We start from the raw sequence: 18,918 nt of genomic DNA on the forward strand, positions 1-18,918 counted from the left end.
CCCTCACACCTCTGAGTGAGACAGAGTGGCACTGCTTATCTATCCTGAACACATGGCCCTCACACCTCTGAGTGACAGCGTGGCACTGCTTATCTATCCTGAACACATGGCCTTCACACCTCTGAGTGACAGCATGGCACTGCTTAGCTATCCTGAACACATGGCCCTCACACCTCTGAGTGAGACAGAGTGGCACTGCTTATCTATCCTGAACACATGGCCCTCACACCTCTGAGTGACAGAGTGGCACTGCTTATCTATCCTGAACACATGGCCCTCACACCTCTGAGTGACAGAGTGGCACTGCTTATCTATCCTGAACACATGGCTCTCACACCTCTGAGTGACAGCGTGGCACTGCTTATCTATCCTGAACACATGGCCCTCACACCTCTGAGTGACAGCGTGGCACTGCTTATCTATCCTGAACACATGGCCCTCACACCTCTGAGTGACAGCGTGGCACTGCTTATCTATCCTGAACACATGGCCCTCACACCTCTGAGTGACAGAGTGGCACTGCTTATCTATCCTGAACACATGGCCCTCACACCTCTGAGTGACAGCGTGGCACTGCTTATCTATCCTGAACACATGGCCCTCACACCTCTGAGTGACAGCGTGGCACTGCTTATCTATCCTGAACACATGGCCCTCACACCTCTGAGTGACAGCGTGGCACTGCTTATCTATCCTGAACACATGGCCCTCACACCTCTGAGTGACAGAGTGGCACTGCTTATCTATCCTGAACACATGGCCCTCACACCTCTGAGTGACAGCGTGGCACTGCTTATCTATCCTGAACACATGGCCCTCACACCTCTGAGTGAGGCAGAGTGGCACTGCTTAGCTATCCTGAACACATGGCCCTCACACCTCTGAGTGACAGCGTGGCACTGCTTATCTATCCTGAACACATGGCCCTCACACCTCTGAGTGACAGCGTGGCACTGCTTAGCTATCCTGAATACATGGCCCTCACACCTCTGAGTGACAGAGTGGCACTGCTTATCTATCCTGAACACGTGGCCCTCACACCTCTGAGTGACAGAGTGGCACTGCTTAGCTATCCTGAACACATGGCCCTCACACCTCTGAGTGACAGCGTGGCACTGCTTATCTATCCTGAACACATGGCCCTCACACCTCTGAGTGACAGCGTGGCACTGCTTAGCTATCCTGAATACATGGCCCTCACACCTCTGAGTGAGGCAGAGTGGCACTGCTTATCTATCCTGAACACATGGCCCTCACACCTCTGAGTGAGGCAGAGTGGCACTGCTTATCTATCCTGAACACATGGCCCTCACACCTCTGAGTGAGAGAGTGGCACTGCTTATCTATCCTGAACACATGGCCTTCACACCTCTGAGTGAGAGAGTGGCACTGCTTATCTATCCTGAACACATGGCCCTCACACCTCTGAGTGACAGAGTGGCACTGCTTATCTATCCTGAACACATGGCCCTCACACCTCTGAGTGAGACAGCATGGCACTGCTTATCTATCCTGAACACATGGCCCTCACACCTCTGAGTGACAGCGTGGCACTGCTTAGCTATCCTGAACACATGGCCCTCACACCTCTGAGTGAGGCAGAGTGGCACTGCTTATCTATCCTGAACACGTGGCCCTCACACCTCTGAGTGACAGAGTGGCACTGCTTATCTATCCTGAACACATGGCCCTCACACCTCTGAGTGACAGAGTGGCACTGCTTAGCTATCCTGAACACATGGCCCTCACACCTCTGAGTGACAGCGTGGCACTGCTTATCTATCCTGAACACATGGCCCTCACACCTCTGAGTGACAGCGTGGCACTGCTTATCTATCCTGAACACATGGCCCTCACACCTCTGAGTGACAGCGTGGCACTGCTTATCTATCCTGAACACATGGCCCTCACACCTCTGAGTGACAGAGTGGCACTGCTTATCTATCCTGAACACATGGCCCTCACACCTCTGAGTGACAGAGTGGCACTGCTTATCTATCCTGAACACATGGCCCTCACACCTCTGAGTGACAGAGTGGCACTGCTTATCTATCCTGAATACATGGCCCTCACACCTCTGAGTGACAGCGTGGCACTGCTTATCTATCCTGAACACATGGCCCTCACACCTCTGAGTGAGACAGAGTGGCACTGCTTATCTATCCTGAACACATGGCCCTCACACCTCTGAGTGACAGAGTGGCACTGCTTATCTATCCTGAACACATGGCCCTCACACCTCTGAGTGAGGCAGAGTGGCACTGCTTATCTATCCTGAACACATGGCCCTCACACCTCTGAGTGACAGCGTGGCACTGCTTATCTATCCTGAACACATGGCCCTCACACCTCTGAGTGACAGCGTGGCACTGCTTATCTATCCTGAACACATGGCCCTCACACCTCTGAGTGACAGCGTGGCACTGCTTATCTATCCTGAACACATGGCCCTCACACCTCTGAGTGACAGCGTGGCACTGCTTATCTATCCTGAACACATGGCCCTCACACCTCTGAGTGACAGCGTGGCACAGCTTATCTATCCTGAACACGTGGCCCTCACACCTCTGAGTGACAGAGTGGCACTGCTTATCTATCCTGAACACATGGCCCTCACACCTCTGAGTGACAGCGTGGCACTGCTTATCTATCCTGAACACATGGCCCTCACACCTCTGAGTGACAGCGTGGCACTGCTTATCTATCCTGAACACATGGCCCTCACACCTCTGAGTGACAGCGTGGCACTGCTTATCTATCCTGAACACATGGCCCTCACACCTCTGAGTGAGACAGAGTGGCACTGCTTATCTATCCTGAACACATGGCCCTCACACCTCTGAGTGACAGCGTGGCACTGCTTATCTATCCTGAACACATGGCCCTCACACCTCTGAGTGACAGCGTGGCACTGCTTATCTATCCTGAACACATGGCCCTCACACCTCTGAGTGACAGCGTGGCACTGCTTATCTATCCTGAACACATGGCCCTCACACCTCTGAGTGACAGCGTGGCACTGCTTATCTATCCTGAACACATGGCCCTCACACCTCTGAGTGACAGCGTGGCACAGCTTATCTATCCTGAACACGTGGCCCTCACACCTCTGAGTGACAGAGTGGCACTGCTTATCTATCCTGAACACATGGCCCTCACACCTCTGAGTGAGAGAGTGGCACTGCTTATCTATCCTGAACACATGGCCCTCACACCTCTGAGTGACAGCGTGGCACTGCTTATCTATCCTGAATACATGGCCCTCACACCTCTGAGTGACAGAGTGGCACTGCTTAGCTATCCTGAACACATGGCCCTCACACCTCTGAGTGACAGCGTGGCACTGCTTATCTATCCTGAACACATGGCCCTCACACCTCTGAGTGACAGCGTGGCACTGCTTAGCTATCCTGAACACATGGCCCTCACACCTCTGAGTGACAGAGTGGCACTGCTTATCTATCCTGAACACATGGCCCTCACACCTCTGAGTGACAGCGTGGCACTGCTTATTTATCCTGAACACATGGCCCTCACACCTCTGAGTGACAGCGTGGCACTGCTTATCTATCCTGAACACATGGCCCTCACACCTCTGAGTGACAGCGTGGCACTGCTTATTTATCCTGAACACATGGCCCTCACACCTCTGAGTGACAGAGTGGCACTGCTTAGCTATCCTGAACACATGGCCCTCACACCTCTGAGTGACAGAGTGGCACTGCTTATCTATCCTGAACACATGGCCCTCACACCTCTGAGTGACAGAGTGGCACTGCTTAGCTATCCTGAACACGTGGCCCTCACACCTCTGAGTGACAGCGTGGCACTGCTTAGCTATCCTGAACACATGGCCCTCACACCTCTGAGTGACAGCGTGGCACTGCTTATCTATCCTGAACACATGGCCCTCACACCTCTGAGTGACAGCGTGGCACTGCTTATCTATCCTGAACACATGGCCCTCACACCTCTGAGTGACAGAGTGGCACTGCTTATCTATCCTGAACACATGGCCCTCACACCTCTGAGTGACAGAGTGGCACTGCTTATCTATCCTGAACACATGGCCCTCACACCTCTGAGTGACAGCGTGGCACTGCTTATCTATCCTGAACACATGGCCCTCACACCTCTGAGTGACAGCGTGGCACTGCTTATTTATCCTGAACACATGGCCCTCACACCTCTGAGTGACAGAGTGGCACTGCTTATCTATCCTGAACACATGGCCCTCACACCTCTGAGTGACAGCGTGGCACTGCTTATCTATCCTGAACACATGGCCCTCACACCTCTGAGTGACAGCGTGGCACTGCTTATCTATCCTGAACACGTGGCCCTCACACCTCTGAGTGACAGAGTGGCACTGCTTAGCTATCCTGAACACATGGCCCTCACACCTCTGAGTGACAGCGTGGCACTGCTTATCTATCCTGAACACGTGGCCCTCACACCTCTGAGTGACAGAGTGGCACTGCTTATCTATCCTGAACACGTGGCCCTCACACCTCTGAGTGACAGCGTGGCACTGCTTATCTATCCTGAACACGTGGCCCTCACACCTCTGAGTGACAGAGTGGCAGCAGCTTGGTACAATGCACAAGTATATGTTTCAATACACTTTGCTAATACAATGTACCTTACACTCTGCAAAACCTGACTTACATATTAATAAAAACCTCTCGGCTTTATTACCTAGCGGGAGCACCCACTGAACCCCCTGATCCCCCTGCACCCCCTGATCCCCGCAGCTACAGGAACACTTTTCCTCCCTGTGCCTCACTTTACTGCGCACACGCATACATGTACTTACACACTTTGTTAATAAAATTTACCAATCCTAAGTCTGCCTGGTTATGGGGAATAGAAGAAGAAAGTGCACGCCATTTCCCCCCACTCCCTTTATAATAAACTTAGCGCGGATTCTAAGACTCCCCTCACAGCCTTAGATGATTGGAGCACCGCAGAAACCCTATACCAGGTCCAGGGTGAACTCGGCATCAAATGAGTATCCCCCTTAACCTAGGGACCACTTGACTGGTTCAGGGACACCTCACATCCCTATGCCCCTTTTACCTTTCTGGTCTGTGCTGAAGCAGGGAAACCCTGTGGTGAGTCGCACAAGCGTTTTCAAGGGGAGATATTACAGGGACCATGTGTCTACGTGCATCCAGGCGCCCGACCTGATTCCTGGGTACATTTTTAGGGGAACCAGCAACTCTGGGCCCCACCTAGTTAGACACAATCTGCCAACACTTTCCCTGCAAACCCCCCTTGAAATTCATACCACAGCCACCTGTGCTCGCTGGCACTCCCTGCGCGCTGGCACTCCCTGCGCGCTGGCACTCCCTGCGCGCTGGCACTCCCTGCGCGCTGGCACTCCCTGCGCGCTGGCACTCCCTGCGCGCTGGCACTACTGGGAAGGTAAAAACACATAAAATACTGTATTACAGCACAACTACAGATGGTGAAGGGGGCGAGAGACGTCGGGGAGGGGGTGAGAGACGGCGGGGAGGGGGTGAGAGACGGCAGGGAGGGGGACGATAGACCAAGGGAAGGGGTCGAGAGATGGCGGGGAGGGGGGGAGAGAGACGGCAGGGAGGGGGGCCAAAGACTGAGGGGAGGGGGCAAGAGACGCAGGGAGTGGAGGGGGTAAGATGGCGGGAGGTGGCAAGAGACGACGGGGTGGGGGGCAAGAGACGGCAGGGAGGAGGCGAGAGACAGCGGGAGATGGCAAGAAATGACGAGGAGGAGGGGCGAAAGACAGAGGGAAGGGGGCGGGGATGAGGGGCAAAAGACTGAGAGGGGGGGGGTCACGAAACGGGGGGAAAGGGGGTGAGATGGTGGGAGGGGGAGGGGGAGAGAGATGGCGGGAGGTGGCGAGAGACGGTGGGAGGGGGCGAGAGATAGCGGGGAGGTACATACAGAGAGCACGCCGCAGTACTTACATCATACAGCGCATTGCTGCCATTCCCCTGCAGGAGGTACAGAGCCGGATTCAGGAAGCCAAGAGGGGAGAGACCTTTCTGTATCCGACGGTCATTAATGAGAGCCAGCACCCCCCCAAACACAGGGGTGGAGGCCTGAGGAGGAGGTACAGTGTGAGAGAGAAGCAGACACAGCCTGAGAGAGGAGGTACAGTGTGAGAGAGAAGCAGACACAGCCTGAGAGAGGAGATACAGTGTGAGAGAGAAGCAGACACAGCCTGAGAGAGGAGATACAGTGTGAGAGAGAAGCAGGCACAGCCTGAGAGAGGAGATACAGTGTGAGAGAGAAGCAGGCACAGCCTGAGAGAGGAGGTACAGTGTGAGAGAGAAGCAGACACAGCCTGAGAGAGGAGGTACAGTGTGAGAGAGAAGCAGACACAGCCTGAGAGAGGAGGTACAGTGAGAGAGAGAAGCAGACACAGCCTGAGAGAGGAGATACAGTGTAACAGAGAGAAGCAGGCACAGCCTGAGAGAGGAGGTACAGTGTGAGAGAGAAGCAGACACAGCCTGAGAGAGGAGATACAGTGTGAGAGAGAAGCAGGCACAGCCTGAGAGAGGAGATACAGTGTGAGAGAGAAGCAGACACAGCCTGAGAGAGGAGATACAGTGTGAGAGAGAAGCAGGCACAGCCTGAGAGAGGAGGTACAGTGTGAGAGAGAAGCAGGCACAGCCTGAGAGAGGAGGTACAGTGTGAGAGAGAAGCAGACACAGCCTGAGAGAGGAGATACAGTGTGAGAGAGAAGCAGGCACAGCCTGAGAGAGGAGATACAGTGTGAGAGAGAAGCACACCCAGCCTGAGAGACGAGGTACAGTGTGAGAGAGAAGCAGGCACAGCCGGAGAGAGGAGATACAGTGTGAGAGAGAAGCAGGCACAGCCTGAGAGAGGAGATACAGTGTGAGAGAGAAGCAGACACAGCCTGAGAGAGGAGGAACAGTGTGAGAGAGAGAAGCAGACACAGCCTGAGAGAGGAGGAACAGTGTGAGAGAGAGAAGCAGACACAGCCTGAGAGAGGAGGAACAGTGTGAGAGAGAAGCAGGCACAGCCTGAGAGAGTAGGTACAGTGTGAGAGAGAGAGAAGCAGACACAGCCTGAGAGAGGAGATACAGTGTGAGAGAGAAGCAGACACAGCCTGAGAGAGGAGGTACAGTGTGAGAGAGAGAAGCAGGCACAGCCTGAGAGAGGAGGTACAGTGTGAGAGAGAAGCAGACACAGCCTGAGAGAGGAGGTACAGTGTGAGAGAGAAGCAGACACAGCCTGAGAGAGGAGATACAGTGTGAGAGAGAAGCAGGCACAGCCTGAGAGAGGAGATACAGTGTGAGAGAGAAGCACACCCAGCCTGAGAGAGGAGGTACAGTGTGAGAGAGAGAGAAGCAAGCACAGCCTGAGAGAGGAGATACAGTGTGAGAGAGATGCAGGCACAGCCTGAGAGAGGAGATACAGTGTGAGAGAGAAGCAGGCACAGCCGGAGAGAGGAGATACAGTGTGAGAGAGATGCAGGCACAGCCTGAGAGAGGAGGTACAGTGTGAGAGAGAAGCAGGCACAGCCTGAGAGACGAGGTACAGTGTGAGAGAGAAGCAGGCACAGCCGGAGAGAGGAGATACAGTGTGAGAGAGAAGCAGGCACAGCCTGAGAGAGGAGATACAGTGTGAGAGAGAAGCAGACACAGCCTGAGAGAGGAGGTACAGTGTGAGAGAGAAGCAGACACAGCCTGAGAGAGGAGATACAGTGTAACAGGGAGAGAAGCAGGCACAGCCTGAGAGAGGAGGTACAGTGTGAGAGAGAAGCAGACACAGCCTGAGAGAGGAGGAACAGTGTGAGAGAGAGAAGCAGACACAGCCTGAGAGAGGAGGAACAGTGTGAGAGAGAAGCAGGCACAGCCTGAGAGAGGAGGTACAGTGTGAGAGAGAGAGAAGCAGACACAGCCTGAGAGAGGAGATACAGTGTGAGAGAGAAGCAGACACAGCCTGAGAGAGGAGGTACAGTGTGAGAGAGAGAAGCAGGCACAGCCTGAGAGAGGAGGTACAGTGTGAGAGAGAAGCAGACACAGCCTGAGAGAGGAGGTACAGTGTGAGAGAGAAGCAGACACAGCCTGAGAGAGGAGATACAGTGTGAGAGAGAAGCAGGCACAGCCTGAGAGAGGAGATACAGTGTGAGAGAGAAGCACACCCAGCCTGAGAGAGGAGGTACAGTGTGAGAGAGAGAGAAGCAAGCACAGCCTGAGAGAGGAGATACAGTGTGAGAGAGATGCAGGCACAGCCTGAGAGAGGAGATACAGTGTGAGAGAGATGCAGACACAGCCTGAGAGAGGAGATACAGTGTGAGAGAGAAGCAGGCACAGCCGGAGAGAGGAGATACAGTGTGAGAGAGATGCAGGCACAGCCTGAGAGAGGAGGTACAGTGTGAGAGAGAAGCAGGCACAGCCTGAGAGACGAGGTACAGTGTGAGAGAGAAGCAGGCACAGCCGGAGAGAGGAGATACAGTGTGAGAGAGAAGCAGGCACAGCCTGAGAGAGGAGATACAGTGTGAGAGAGAAGCAGACACAGCCTGAGAGAGGAGGTACAGTGTGAGAGAGAAGCAGACACAGCCTGAGAGAGGAGATACAGTGTAACAGGGAGAGAAGCAGGCACAGCCTGAGAGAGGAGGTACAGTGTGAGAGAGAAGCAGACACAGCCTGAGAGAGGAGGAACAGTGTGAGAGAGAGAAGCAGACACAGCCTGAGAGAGGAGGAACAGTGTGAGAGAGAAGCAGGCACAGCCTGAGAGAGGAGGTACAGTGTGAGAGAGAGAGAAGCAGACACAGCCTGAGAGAGGAGATACAGTGTGAGAGAGAATCAGACACCGCCTGAGAGAGGAGGTACAGTGTGAGAGAGAGAAGCAGGCACAGCCTGAGAGAGGAGGTACAGTGTGAGAGAGAAGCAGACACAGCCTGAGAGAGGAGGTACAGTGTGAGAGAGAAGCAGACACAGCCTGAGAGAGGAGGTACAGTGTGAGAGAGAAGCACACACAGCCTGAGAGAGGAGATACAGTGTAACAGAGAGAGAAGCAGACACAGCCTGAGAGAGGAGATACAGTGTAACAGAGAGAGAAGCAGACACAGCCTGAGAGAGGAGGAACAGTGTGAGAGAGAAGCAGGCACAGCCTGAGAGAGGAGGTACAGTGTGAGAGAGAGAAGCAGGCACAGCCTGAGAGAGGAGGAACAGTGTGAGAGAGAAGCAGGCACAGCCTGAGAGAGGAGGTACAGTGTAACAGAGAGAGAAGCAGGCACAGCCTGAGAGAGGAGATAAAGTGTGAGAGAGAAGCAGACACAGCCTGAGAGAGGAGATACAGTGTGAGAGAGAAGCAGACACAGCCTGAGAGAGGAGGTACAGTGTGAGAGAGAAGCAGACACAGCCTGAGAGAGGAGATACAGTGTAACAGAGAGAAGCAGGCACAGCCTGAGAGAGGAGGTACAGTGTGAGAGAGAGAAGCAGGCACAGCCTGAGAGAGGAGATACAGTGTGAGAGAGAAGCAGACACAGCCTGAGAGAGGAGATACAGTGTGAGAGAGAGAAGCAGGCACAGCCTGAGAGAGGAGGTACAGTGTGAGAGAGAAGCAGGCACAGCCTGAGAGAGGAGATACAGTGTGAGAGAGAAGCACACACAGCCTGAGAGAGGAGGTACAGTGTGAGAGAGAGAGAAGCACACACAGCCTGAGAGAGGAGGTACAGTGTGAGAGAGAAGCAGGCACAGCCTGAGAGAGGAGGTACAGTGTGAGAGAGAAGCAGGCACAGCCTGAGAGAGGAGATACAGTGTGAGAGAGAAGCACACACAGCCTGAGAGAGGAGGTACAGTGTGAGAGAGAGAGAAGCACACACAGCCTGAGAGAGGAGGTACAGTGTGAGAGAGAAGCAGGCACAGCCTGAGAGAGGAGGTACAGTGTGAGAGAGAAGCAGGCACAGCCTGAGAGACGAGGTACAGTGTGAGAGAGAAGCAGGCACAGCCGGAGAGAGGAGATACAGTGTGAGAGAGAAGCAGGCACAGCCTAAGAGAGGAGATACAGTGTGAGAGAGAAGCAGACACAGCCTGAGAGAGGAGGTACAGTGTGAGAGAGAAGCAGACACAGCCTGAGAGAGGAGATACAGTGTGAGAGAGAAGCAGACACAGCCTTAGAGAGGAGATACAGTGTAACAGGGAGAGAAGCAGACACAGCCTGAGAGAGGAGATACAGTGTGAGAGAGAGAAGCAGACACAGCCTGAGAGAGGAGATACAGTGTGAGAGAGAAGCAGACACAGCCTGAGAGAGGAGGAACAGTGTGAGAGAGAAGCAGGCACAGCCTGAGAGAGGAGGTACAGTGTGAGACAGAGAAGCAGACACAGCCTGAGAGAGGAGGAACAGTGTGAGAGAGAAGCAGACACAGCCTGAGAGAGGAGGAACAGTGTGAGAGAAAGAAGCAGACACAGCCTGAGAGAGGAGGAACAGTGTGAGAGAGAGAAGCACACACAGCCTGAGAGAGGAGGAACAGTGTGAGAGAGAAGCAGGCACAGCCTGAGAGAGGAGGTACAGTGTGAAAGAGAAGCAGGCACAGCCTGAGAGAGGAGGTACAGTGTGAGAGAGAGAAGCAGGCACAGCCTGAGAGAGGAGGTACAGTGTGAGAGAGAAGCAGACAAAGCCTGAGAGAGGAGGAACAGTGTGAGAGAGAGAAGCAGACACAGCCTGAGAGAGGAGGAACAGTGTGAGAGAGAAGCAGGCACAGCCGGAGAGAGGAGGTACAGTGTGAGAGAGAGAAGCAGACACAGCCTGAGAGAGGAGGAACAGTGTGAGAGAGAAGCAGGCACAGCCAGAGAGAGGAGGTACAGTGTGAGAGAGAAGCAGACACAGCCTGAGAGAGGAGGTACAGTGTGAGAGAGAGAAGCAGGCACAGCCTGAGAGAGGAGGTACAGTGTAACAGGGAGAGAAGCACGCACAGCCTGAGAGAGGAGATACAGTGTGAGAGAGAAACAGACACAGCCAGAGAGAGGAGGTACAGTGTGAGAGAGAAGCAGGCACAGCCTGAGAGAGGAGGTACAGTGTGAGAGAGAGAAGCAGACACAGCCTGAGAGAGGAGGTACAGTGTGAGAGAGAAGCAGACACAGCCTGAGAGGAGATACAGTGTGAGAGAGAAGCACACACAGCCTGAGAGAGGAGATACAGTGTGAGAGAGAAGCAGACACCGCCTGAGAGAGGAGATACAGTGTGAGAGAGAAGCAGACACAGCCTGAGAGAGGAGGTACAGTGTGAGAGAGAAGCACACACAGCCTGAGAGAGGAGATACAGTGTGAGAGAGAGAGAAGCAGGCACAGCCTGAGAGAGGAGGTACAGTGTGAGAGAGAAGCAGGCACAGCCTGAGAGAGGAGGTACAGTGTGTGAGAGAGAAGCACACACAGCCTGAGAGAGGAGGTACAGTGTGAGAGAGAAGCAGGCACAGCCTGAGAGAGGAGATACAGTGTGAGAGAGAAGCAGGCACAGCCTGAGAGAGGAGGTACAGTGTGAGAGAGAAGCAGACACAGCCTGAGAGAGGAGGTACAGTGTGAGAGAGAAGCAGACACAGCCTGAGAGAGGAGATACAGTGTGAGAGAGAAGCAGACACAGCCTGAGAGAGGAGGTACAGTGTGAGAGAGAAGCAGCCACAGCCTGAGAGAGGAGATACAGTGTGAGAGAGAGAAGCAGACACAGCCTGAGAGAGGAGATACAGTGTGAGAGAGAGAAGCAGACACAGCCTGAGAGAGGAGGTACAGTGTGAGAGAGAAGCAGACACAGCCTGAGAGAGGAGATACAGTGTGAGAGAGAAGCAGACACAGCCTGAGAGAGGAGGTACAGTGTGAGAGAGAAGCAGGCACAGCCTGAGAGAGGAGATACAGTGTGAGAGAGAAGCAGACACAGCCTGAGAGAGGAGGTACAGTGTGAGAGAGAGAAGCAGACACAGCCTGAGAGGAGATACAGTGTGAGAGAGAGAAGCAGACACAGCCTGAGAGAGGAGATACAGTGTGAGAGAGAGAAGCAGACACAGCCTGAGAGAGGAGGTACAGTGTGAGAGAGAAGCAGGCACAGCCTGAGAGAGGAGGTACAGTGTGAGAGAGAAGCAGACACAGCCTGAGAGAGGAGGTACAGTGTGAGAGAGAAGCAGGCACAGCCTGAGAGAGGAGGTACAGTGTGAGAGAGAAGCAGGCACAGCCGGAGAGAGGAGATACAGTGTGAGAGAGAAGCAGACACAGCCGGAGAGAGGGGGTACAGTGTGAGAGAGAAGCAGGCACAGCCGGAGAGAGGAGATACAGTGTGAGAGAGAAGCAGACACAGCCGGAGAGAGGAGGTACAGTGTGAGAGAGAAGCAGACACAGCCTGAGAGAGGAGATACAGTGTGAGAGAGAAGCACACACAGCCTGAGAGAGGAGGTACAGTGTGAGAGAGAAGCAGACACAGCCTGAGAGAGGAGGTACAGTGTGAGAGAGAAGCAGGCACAGCCTGAGAGAGGAGATACAGTGTGAGAGAGAAGCAGACACAGCCTGAGAGAGGAGGTACAGTGTGAGAGAGAAGCAGACACAGCCTGAGAGAGGAGATACAGTGTAACAGAGAGAGAAGCAGACACAGCCTGAGAGAGGAGGAACAGTGTGAGAGAGAAGCAGGCACAGCCTGAGAGAGGAGGTACAGTGTGAAAGAGAAGCAGGCACAGCCTGAGAGAGGAGGTACAGTGTGAGAGAGAGAAGCAGGCACAGCCTGAGAGAGGAGGTACAGTGTGAGAGAGAAGCAGACAAAGCCTGAGAGAGGAGGAACAGTGTGAGAGAGAGAAGCAGACACAGCCTGAGAGAGGAGGAACAGTGTGAGAGAGAAGCAGGCACAGCCGGAGAGAGGAGGTACAGTGTGAGAGAGAGAAGCAGACACAGCCTGAGAGAGGAGGAACAGTGTGAGAGAGAAGCAGGCACAGCCAGAGAGAGGAGGTACAGTGTGAGAGAGAAGCAGACACAGCCTGAGAGAGGAGGTACAGTGTGAGAGAGAGAAGCAGGCACAGCCTGAGAGAGGAGGTACAGTGTAACAGGGAGAGAAGCACGCACAGCCTGAGAGAGGAGATACAGTGTGAGAGAGAAACAGATACAGCCAGAGAGAGGAGGTACAGTGTGAGAGAGAAGCAGGCACAGCCTGAGAGAGGAGGTACAGTGTGAGAGAGAGAAGCAGACACAGCCTGAGAGGGGAGGTACAGTGTGAGAGAGAAGCAGACACAGCCTGAGAGGAGATACAGTGTGAGAGAGAAGCACACACAGCCTGAGAGAGGAGATACAGTGTGAGAGAGAAGCAGACACAGCCTGAGAGAGGAGATACAGTGTGAGAGAGAAGCAGACACAGCCTGAGAGAGGAGGTACAGTGTGAGAGAGAAGCACACACAGCCTGAGAGAGGAGATACAGTGTGAGAGAGAGAGAAGCAGGCACAGCCTGAGAGAGGAGGTACAGTGTGAGAGAGAAGCAGGCACAGCCTGAGAGAGGAGGTACAGTGTGTGAGAGAGAAGCACACACAGCCTGAGAGAGGAGGTACAGTGTGAGAGAGAAGCAGGCACAGCCTGAGAGAGGAGATACAGTGTGAGAGAGAAGCAGGCACAGCCTGAGAGAGGAGGTACAGTGTGAGAGAGAAGCAGACACAGCCGGAGAGAGGAGGTACAGTGTGAGAGAGAAGCAGACACAGCCTGAGAGAGGAGATACAGTGTGAGAGAGAAGAAGACACAGCCTGAGAGAGGAGGTACAGTGTGAGAGAGAAGCAGCCACAGCCTGAGAGAGGAGATACAGTGTGAGAGAGAGAAGCAGACACAGCCTGAGAGAGGAGATACAGTGTGAGAGAGAGAAGCAGACACAGCCTGAGTGAGGAGGTACAGTGTGAGAGAGAAGCAGACACAGCCTGAGAGAGGAGATACAGTGTGAGAGAGAAGCAGACACAGCCTGAGAGAGGAGGTACAGTGTGAGAGAGAAGCAGGCACAGCCTGAGAGAGGAGATACAGTGTGAGAGAGAAGCAGACACAGCCTGAGAGAGGAGGTACAGTGTGAGAGAGAAGCAGGCACAGCCGGAGAGAGGAGGTACAGTGTGAGAGAGAAGCAGACACAGCCTGAGAGAGGAGGAACAGTGTGAGAGAGAGAAGCAGACACAGCCTGAGAGAGGAGGAACAGTGTGAGAGAGAGAAGCACACACAGCCTGAGAGAGGAGGAACAGTGTGAGAGAGAAGCAGGCACAGCCTGAGAGAGGAGGTACAGTGTGAAAGAGAAGCAGGCACAGCCTGAGAGAGGAGGTACAGTGTGAGAGAGAGAAGCAGGCACAGCCTGAGAGAGGAGGTACAGTGTGAGAGAGAAGCAGACAAAGCCTGAGAGAGGAGGAACAGTGTGAGAGAGAGAAGCAGACACAGCCTGAGAGAGGAGGAACAGTGTGAGAGAGAAGCAGGCACAGCCGGAGAGAGGAGGTACAGTGTGAGAGAGAGAAGCAGACACAGCCTGAGAGAGGAGGAACAGTGTGAGAGAGAAGCAGGCACAGCCAGAGAGAGGAGGTACAGTGTGAGAGAGAAGCAGACACAGCCTGAGAGAGGAGGTACAGTGTGAGAGAGAGAAGCAGGCACAGCCTGAGAGAGGAGGTACAGTGTAACAGGGAGAGAAGCACGCACAGCCTGAGAGAGGAGATACAGTGTGAGAGAGAAACAGACACAGCCAGAGAGAGGAGGTACAGTGTGAGAGAGAAGCAGGCACAGCCTGAGAGAGGAGGTACAGTGTGAGAGAGAGAAGCAGACACAGCCTGAGAGAGGAGGTACAGTGTGAGAGAGAAGCAGACACAGCCTGAGAGGAGATACAGTGTGAGAGAGAAGCACACACAGCCTGAGAGAGGAGATACAGTGTGAGAGAGAAGCAGACACAGCCTGAGAGAGGAGATACAGTGTGAGAGAGAAGCAGACACAGCCTGAGAGAGGAGGTACAGTGTGAGAGAGAAGCACACACAGCCTGAGAGAGGAGATACAGTGTGAGAGAGAGAGAAGCAGGCACAGCCTGAGAGAGGAGGTACAGTGTGAGAGAGAAGCAGGCACAGCCTGAGAGAGGAGGTACAGTGTGTGAGAGAGAAGCACACACAGCCTGAGAGAGGAGGTACAGTGTGAGAGAGAAGCAGGCACAGCCTGAGAGAGGAGATACAGTGTGAGAGAGAAGCAGGCACAGCCTGAGAGAGGAGGTACAGTGTGAGAGAGAAGCAGACACAGCCTGAGAGAGGAGGTACAGTGTGAGAGAGAAGCAGACACAGCCTGAGAGAGGAGATACAGTGTGAGAGAGAAGCAGACACAGCCTGAGAGAGGAGGTACAGTGTGAGAGAGAAGCAGCCACAGCCTGAGAGAGGAGATACAGTGTGAGAGAGAGAAGCAGACACAGCCTGAGAGAGGAGATACAGTGTGAGAGAGAGAAGCAGACACAGCCTGAGAGAGGAGGTACAGTGTGAGAGAGAAGCAGACACAGCCTGAGAGAGGAGATACAGTGTGAGAGAGAAGCAGACACAGCCTGAGAGAGGAGGTACAGTGTGAGAGAGAAGCAGGCACAGCCTGAGAGAGGAGATACAGTGTGAGAGAGAAGCAGACACAGCCTGAGAGAGGAGGTACAGTGTGAGAGAGAAGCAGGCACAGCCGGAGAGAGGAGGTACAGTGTGAGAGAGAAGCAGACACAGCCTGAGAGAGGAGGAACAGTGTGAGAGAGAGAAGCAGACACAGCCTGAGAGAGGAGGAACAGTGTGAGAGAGAGAAGCGCACACAGCCTGAGAGAGGAGGAACAGTGTGAGAGAGAAGCAGGCACAGCCTGAGAGAGGAGGTACAGTGTGAAAGAGAAGCAGGCACAGCCTGAGAGAGGAGGTACAGTGTGAGAGAGAGAAGCAGGCACAGCCTGAGAGAGGAGGTACAGTGTGAGAGAGAAGCAGACAAAGCCTGAGAGAGGAGGAACAGTGTGAGAGAGAGAAGCAGACACAGCCTGAGAGAGGAGGAACAGTGTGAGAGAGAAGCAGGCACAGCCGGAGAGAGGAGGTACAGTGTGAGAGAGAGAAGCAGACACAGCCTGAGAGAGGAGGAACAGTGTGAGAGAGAAGCAGGCACAGCCAGAGAGAGGAGGTACAGTGTGAGAGAGAAGCAGACACAGCCTGAGAGAGGAGGTACAGTGTGAGAGAGAGAAGCAGGCACAGCCTGAGAGAGGAGGTACAGTGTAACAGGGAGAGAAGCACGCACAGCCTGAGAGAGGAGATACAGTGTGAGAGAGAAACAGACACAGCCAGAGAGAGGAGGTACAGTGTGAGAGAGAAGCAGGCACAGCCTGAGAGAGGAGGTACAGTGTGAGAGAGAGAAGCAGACACAGCCTGAGAGAGGAGGTACAGTGTGAGAGAGAAGCAGACACAGCCTGAGAGGAGATACAGTGTGAGAGAGAAGCACACACAGCCTGAGAGAGGAGATACAGTGTGAGAGAGAAGCAGACACAGCCTGAGAGAGGAGATACAGTGTGAGAGAGAAGCAGACACAGCCTGAGAGAGGAGGTACAGTGTGAGAGAGAAGCACACACAGCCTGAGAGAGGAGATACAGTGTGAGAGAGAGAGAAGCAGGCACAGCCTGAGAGAGGAGGTACAGTGTGAGAGAGAAGCAGGCACAGCCTGAGAGAGGAGGTACAGTGTGTGAGAGAGAAGCACACACAGCCTGAGAGAGGAGGTACAGTGTGAGAGAGAAGCAGGCACAGCCTGAGAGAGGAGATACAGTGTGAGAGAGAAGCATGCACAGCCTGAGAGAGGAGGTACAGTGTGAGAGAGAAGCAGACACAGCCTGAGAGAGGAGGTACAGTGTGAGAGAGAAGCAGACACAGCCTGAGAGAGGAGATACAGTGTGAGAGAGAAGCAGACACAGCCTGAGAGAGGAGGTACAGTGTGAGAGAGAAGCAGCCACAGCCTGAGAGAGGAGATACAGTGTGAGAGAGAGAAGCAGACACAGCCTGAGAGAGGAGATACAGTGTGAGAGAGAGAAGCAGACACAGCCTGAGAGAGGAGGTACAGTGTGAGAGAGAAGCAGACACAGCCTGAGAGAGGAGATACAGTGTGAGAGAGAAGCAGACACAGCCTGAGAGAGGAGGTACAGTGTGAGAGAGAAGCAGGCACAGCCTGAGAGAGGAGATACAGTGTGAGAGAGAAGCAGACACAGCCTGAGAGAGGAGGTACAGTGTGAGAGAGAAGCAGGCACAGCCGGAGAGAGGAGGTACAGTGTGAGAGAGAAGCAGACACAGCCTGAGAGAGGAGGAACAGTGTGAGAGAGAGAAGCAGACACAGCCTGAGAGAGGAGGAACAGTGTGAGAGAGAGAAGCACACACAGCCTGAGAGAGGAGGAACAGTGTGAGAGAGAAGCAGGCACAGCCTGAGAGAGGAGGTACAGTGTGAAAGAGAAGCAGGCACAGCCTGAGAGAGGAGGTACAGTGTGAGAGAGAGAAGCAGGCACAGCCTGAGAGAGGAGGTACAGTGTGAGAGAGAAGCAGACAAAGCCTGAGAGAGGAGGAACAGTGTGAGAGAGAGAAGCAGACACAGCCTGAGAGAGGAGGAACAGTGTGAGAGAGAAGCAGGCACAGCCGGAGAGAGGAGGTACAGTGTGAGAGAGAGAAGCAGACACAGCCTGAGAGAGGAGGAACAGTGTGAGAGAGAAGCAGGCACAGCCAGAGAGAGGAGGTACAGTGTGAGAGAGAAGCAGACACAGCCTGAGAGAGGAGGTACAGTGTGAGAGAGAGAAGCAGGCACAGCCTGAGAGAGGAGGTACAGTGTAACAGGGAGAGAAGCACGCACAGCCTGAGAGAGGAGATACAGTGTGAGAGAGAAACAGACACAGCCAGAGAGAGGAGGTACAGTGTGAGAGAGAAGCAGGCACAGCCTGAGAGAGGAGGTACAGTGTGAGAGAGAGAAGCAGACACAGCCTGAGAGAGGAGGTACAGTGTGAGAGAGAAGCAGACACAGCCTGAGAGGAGATACAGTGTGAGAGAGAAGCACACACAGCCTGAGAGAGGAGATACAGTGTGAGAGAGAAGCAGACACAGCCTGAGAGAGGAGATACAGTGTGAGAGAGAAGCAGACACAGCCTGAGAGAGGAGGTACAGTGTGAGAGAGAAGCACACACAGCCTGAGAGAGGAGATACAGTGTGAGAGAGAGAGAAGCAGGCACAGCCTGAGAGAGGAGGTACAGTGTGAGAGAGAAGCAGGCACAGCCTGAGAGAGGAGGTACAGTGTGTGAGAGAGAAGCACACACAGCCTGAGAGAGGAGGTACAGTGTGAGAGAGAAGCAGGCACAGCCTGAGAGAGGAGATACAGTGTGAGAGAGAAGCAGGCACAGCCTGAGAGAGGAGGTACAGTGTGAGAGAGAAGCAGACACAGCCTGAGAGAGGAGGTACAGTGTGAGAGAGAAGCAGACACAGCCTGAGAGAGGAGATACAGTGTGAGAGAGAAGCAGACACAGCCTGAGAGAGGAGGTACAGTGTGAGAGAGAAGCAGCCACAGCCTGAGAGAGGAGATACAGTGTGAGAGAGAGAAGCAGACACAGCCTGAGAGAGGAGATACAGTGTGAGAGAGAAGCAGACACAGCCTGAGAGAGGAGGTACAGTGTGAGAGAGAAGCAGGCACAGCCTGAGAGAGGAGATACAGTGTGAGAGAGAAGCAGACACAGCCTGAGAGAGGAGGTACAGTGTGAGAGAGAGAAGCAGACACAGCCTGAGAGGAGATACAGTGTGAGAGAGAGAAGCAGACACAGCCTGAGAGAGGAGATACAGTGTGAGAGAGAGAAGCAGACACAGCCTGAGAGAGGAGGTACAGTGTGAGAGAGAAGCAGGCACAGCCTGAGAGAGGAGGTACAGTGTGAGAGAGAAGCAGACACAGCCTGAGAGAGGAGGAAGAGTGTGAGAGAGAG

The 18,918-nt window shown here is 53.8% G+C and overlaps 1 protein-coding gene and 1 long non-coding RNA gene across 2 annotated transcripts in view; both read right to left on the reverse strand.

Moving 5' to 3' along the window:
- LOC142484982 (tripeptidyl-peptidase 1-like) overlaps nt 1-18,918 on the reverse strand; it is a 150,593-nt gene that overhangs the window by 12,207 nt on the left and 119,468 nt on the right. The window contains exon 3 of the mRNA XM_075584221.1: nt 5,952-6,086. Coding sequence (XP_075440336.1) covers nt 5,952-6,086 — 135 coding nt within the window. The remainder of the gene's footprint in view (nt 1-5,951; nt 6,087-18,918) is intronic.
- On the reverse strand, nt 703-1,523 carry LOC142484981 (uncharacterized). Its single transcript, XR_012798327.1, has 3 exons — nt 1,204-1,523; nt 1,042-1,095; nt 703-879 (listed from the first exon to the last, which is right to left on the reverse strand). It is a non-coding gene; the product is annotated as an uncharacterized LOC142484981 (long non-coding RNA).

Source organism: Ascaphus truei, unplaced genomic scaffold (assembly GCF_040206685.1).
Source record: "Ascaphus truei isolate aAscTru1 unplaced genomic scaffold, aAscTru1.hap1 HAP1_SCAFFOLD_496, whole genome shotgun sequence".
NCBI classification, from domain to species: Eukaryota; Metazoa; Chordata; class Amphibia; order Anura; family Ascaphidae; genus Ascaphus; species Ascaphus truei.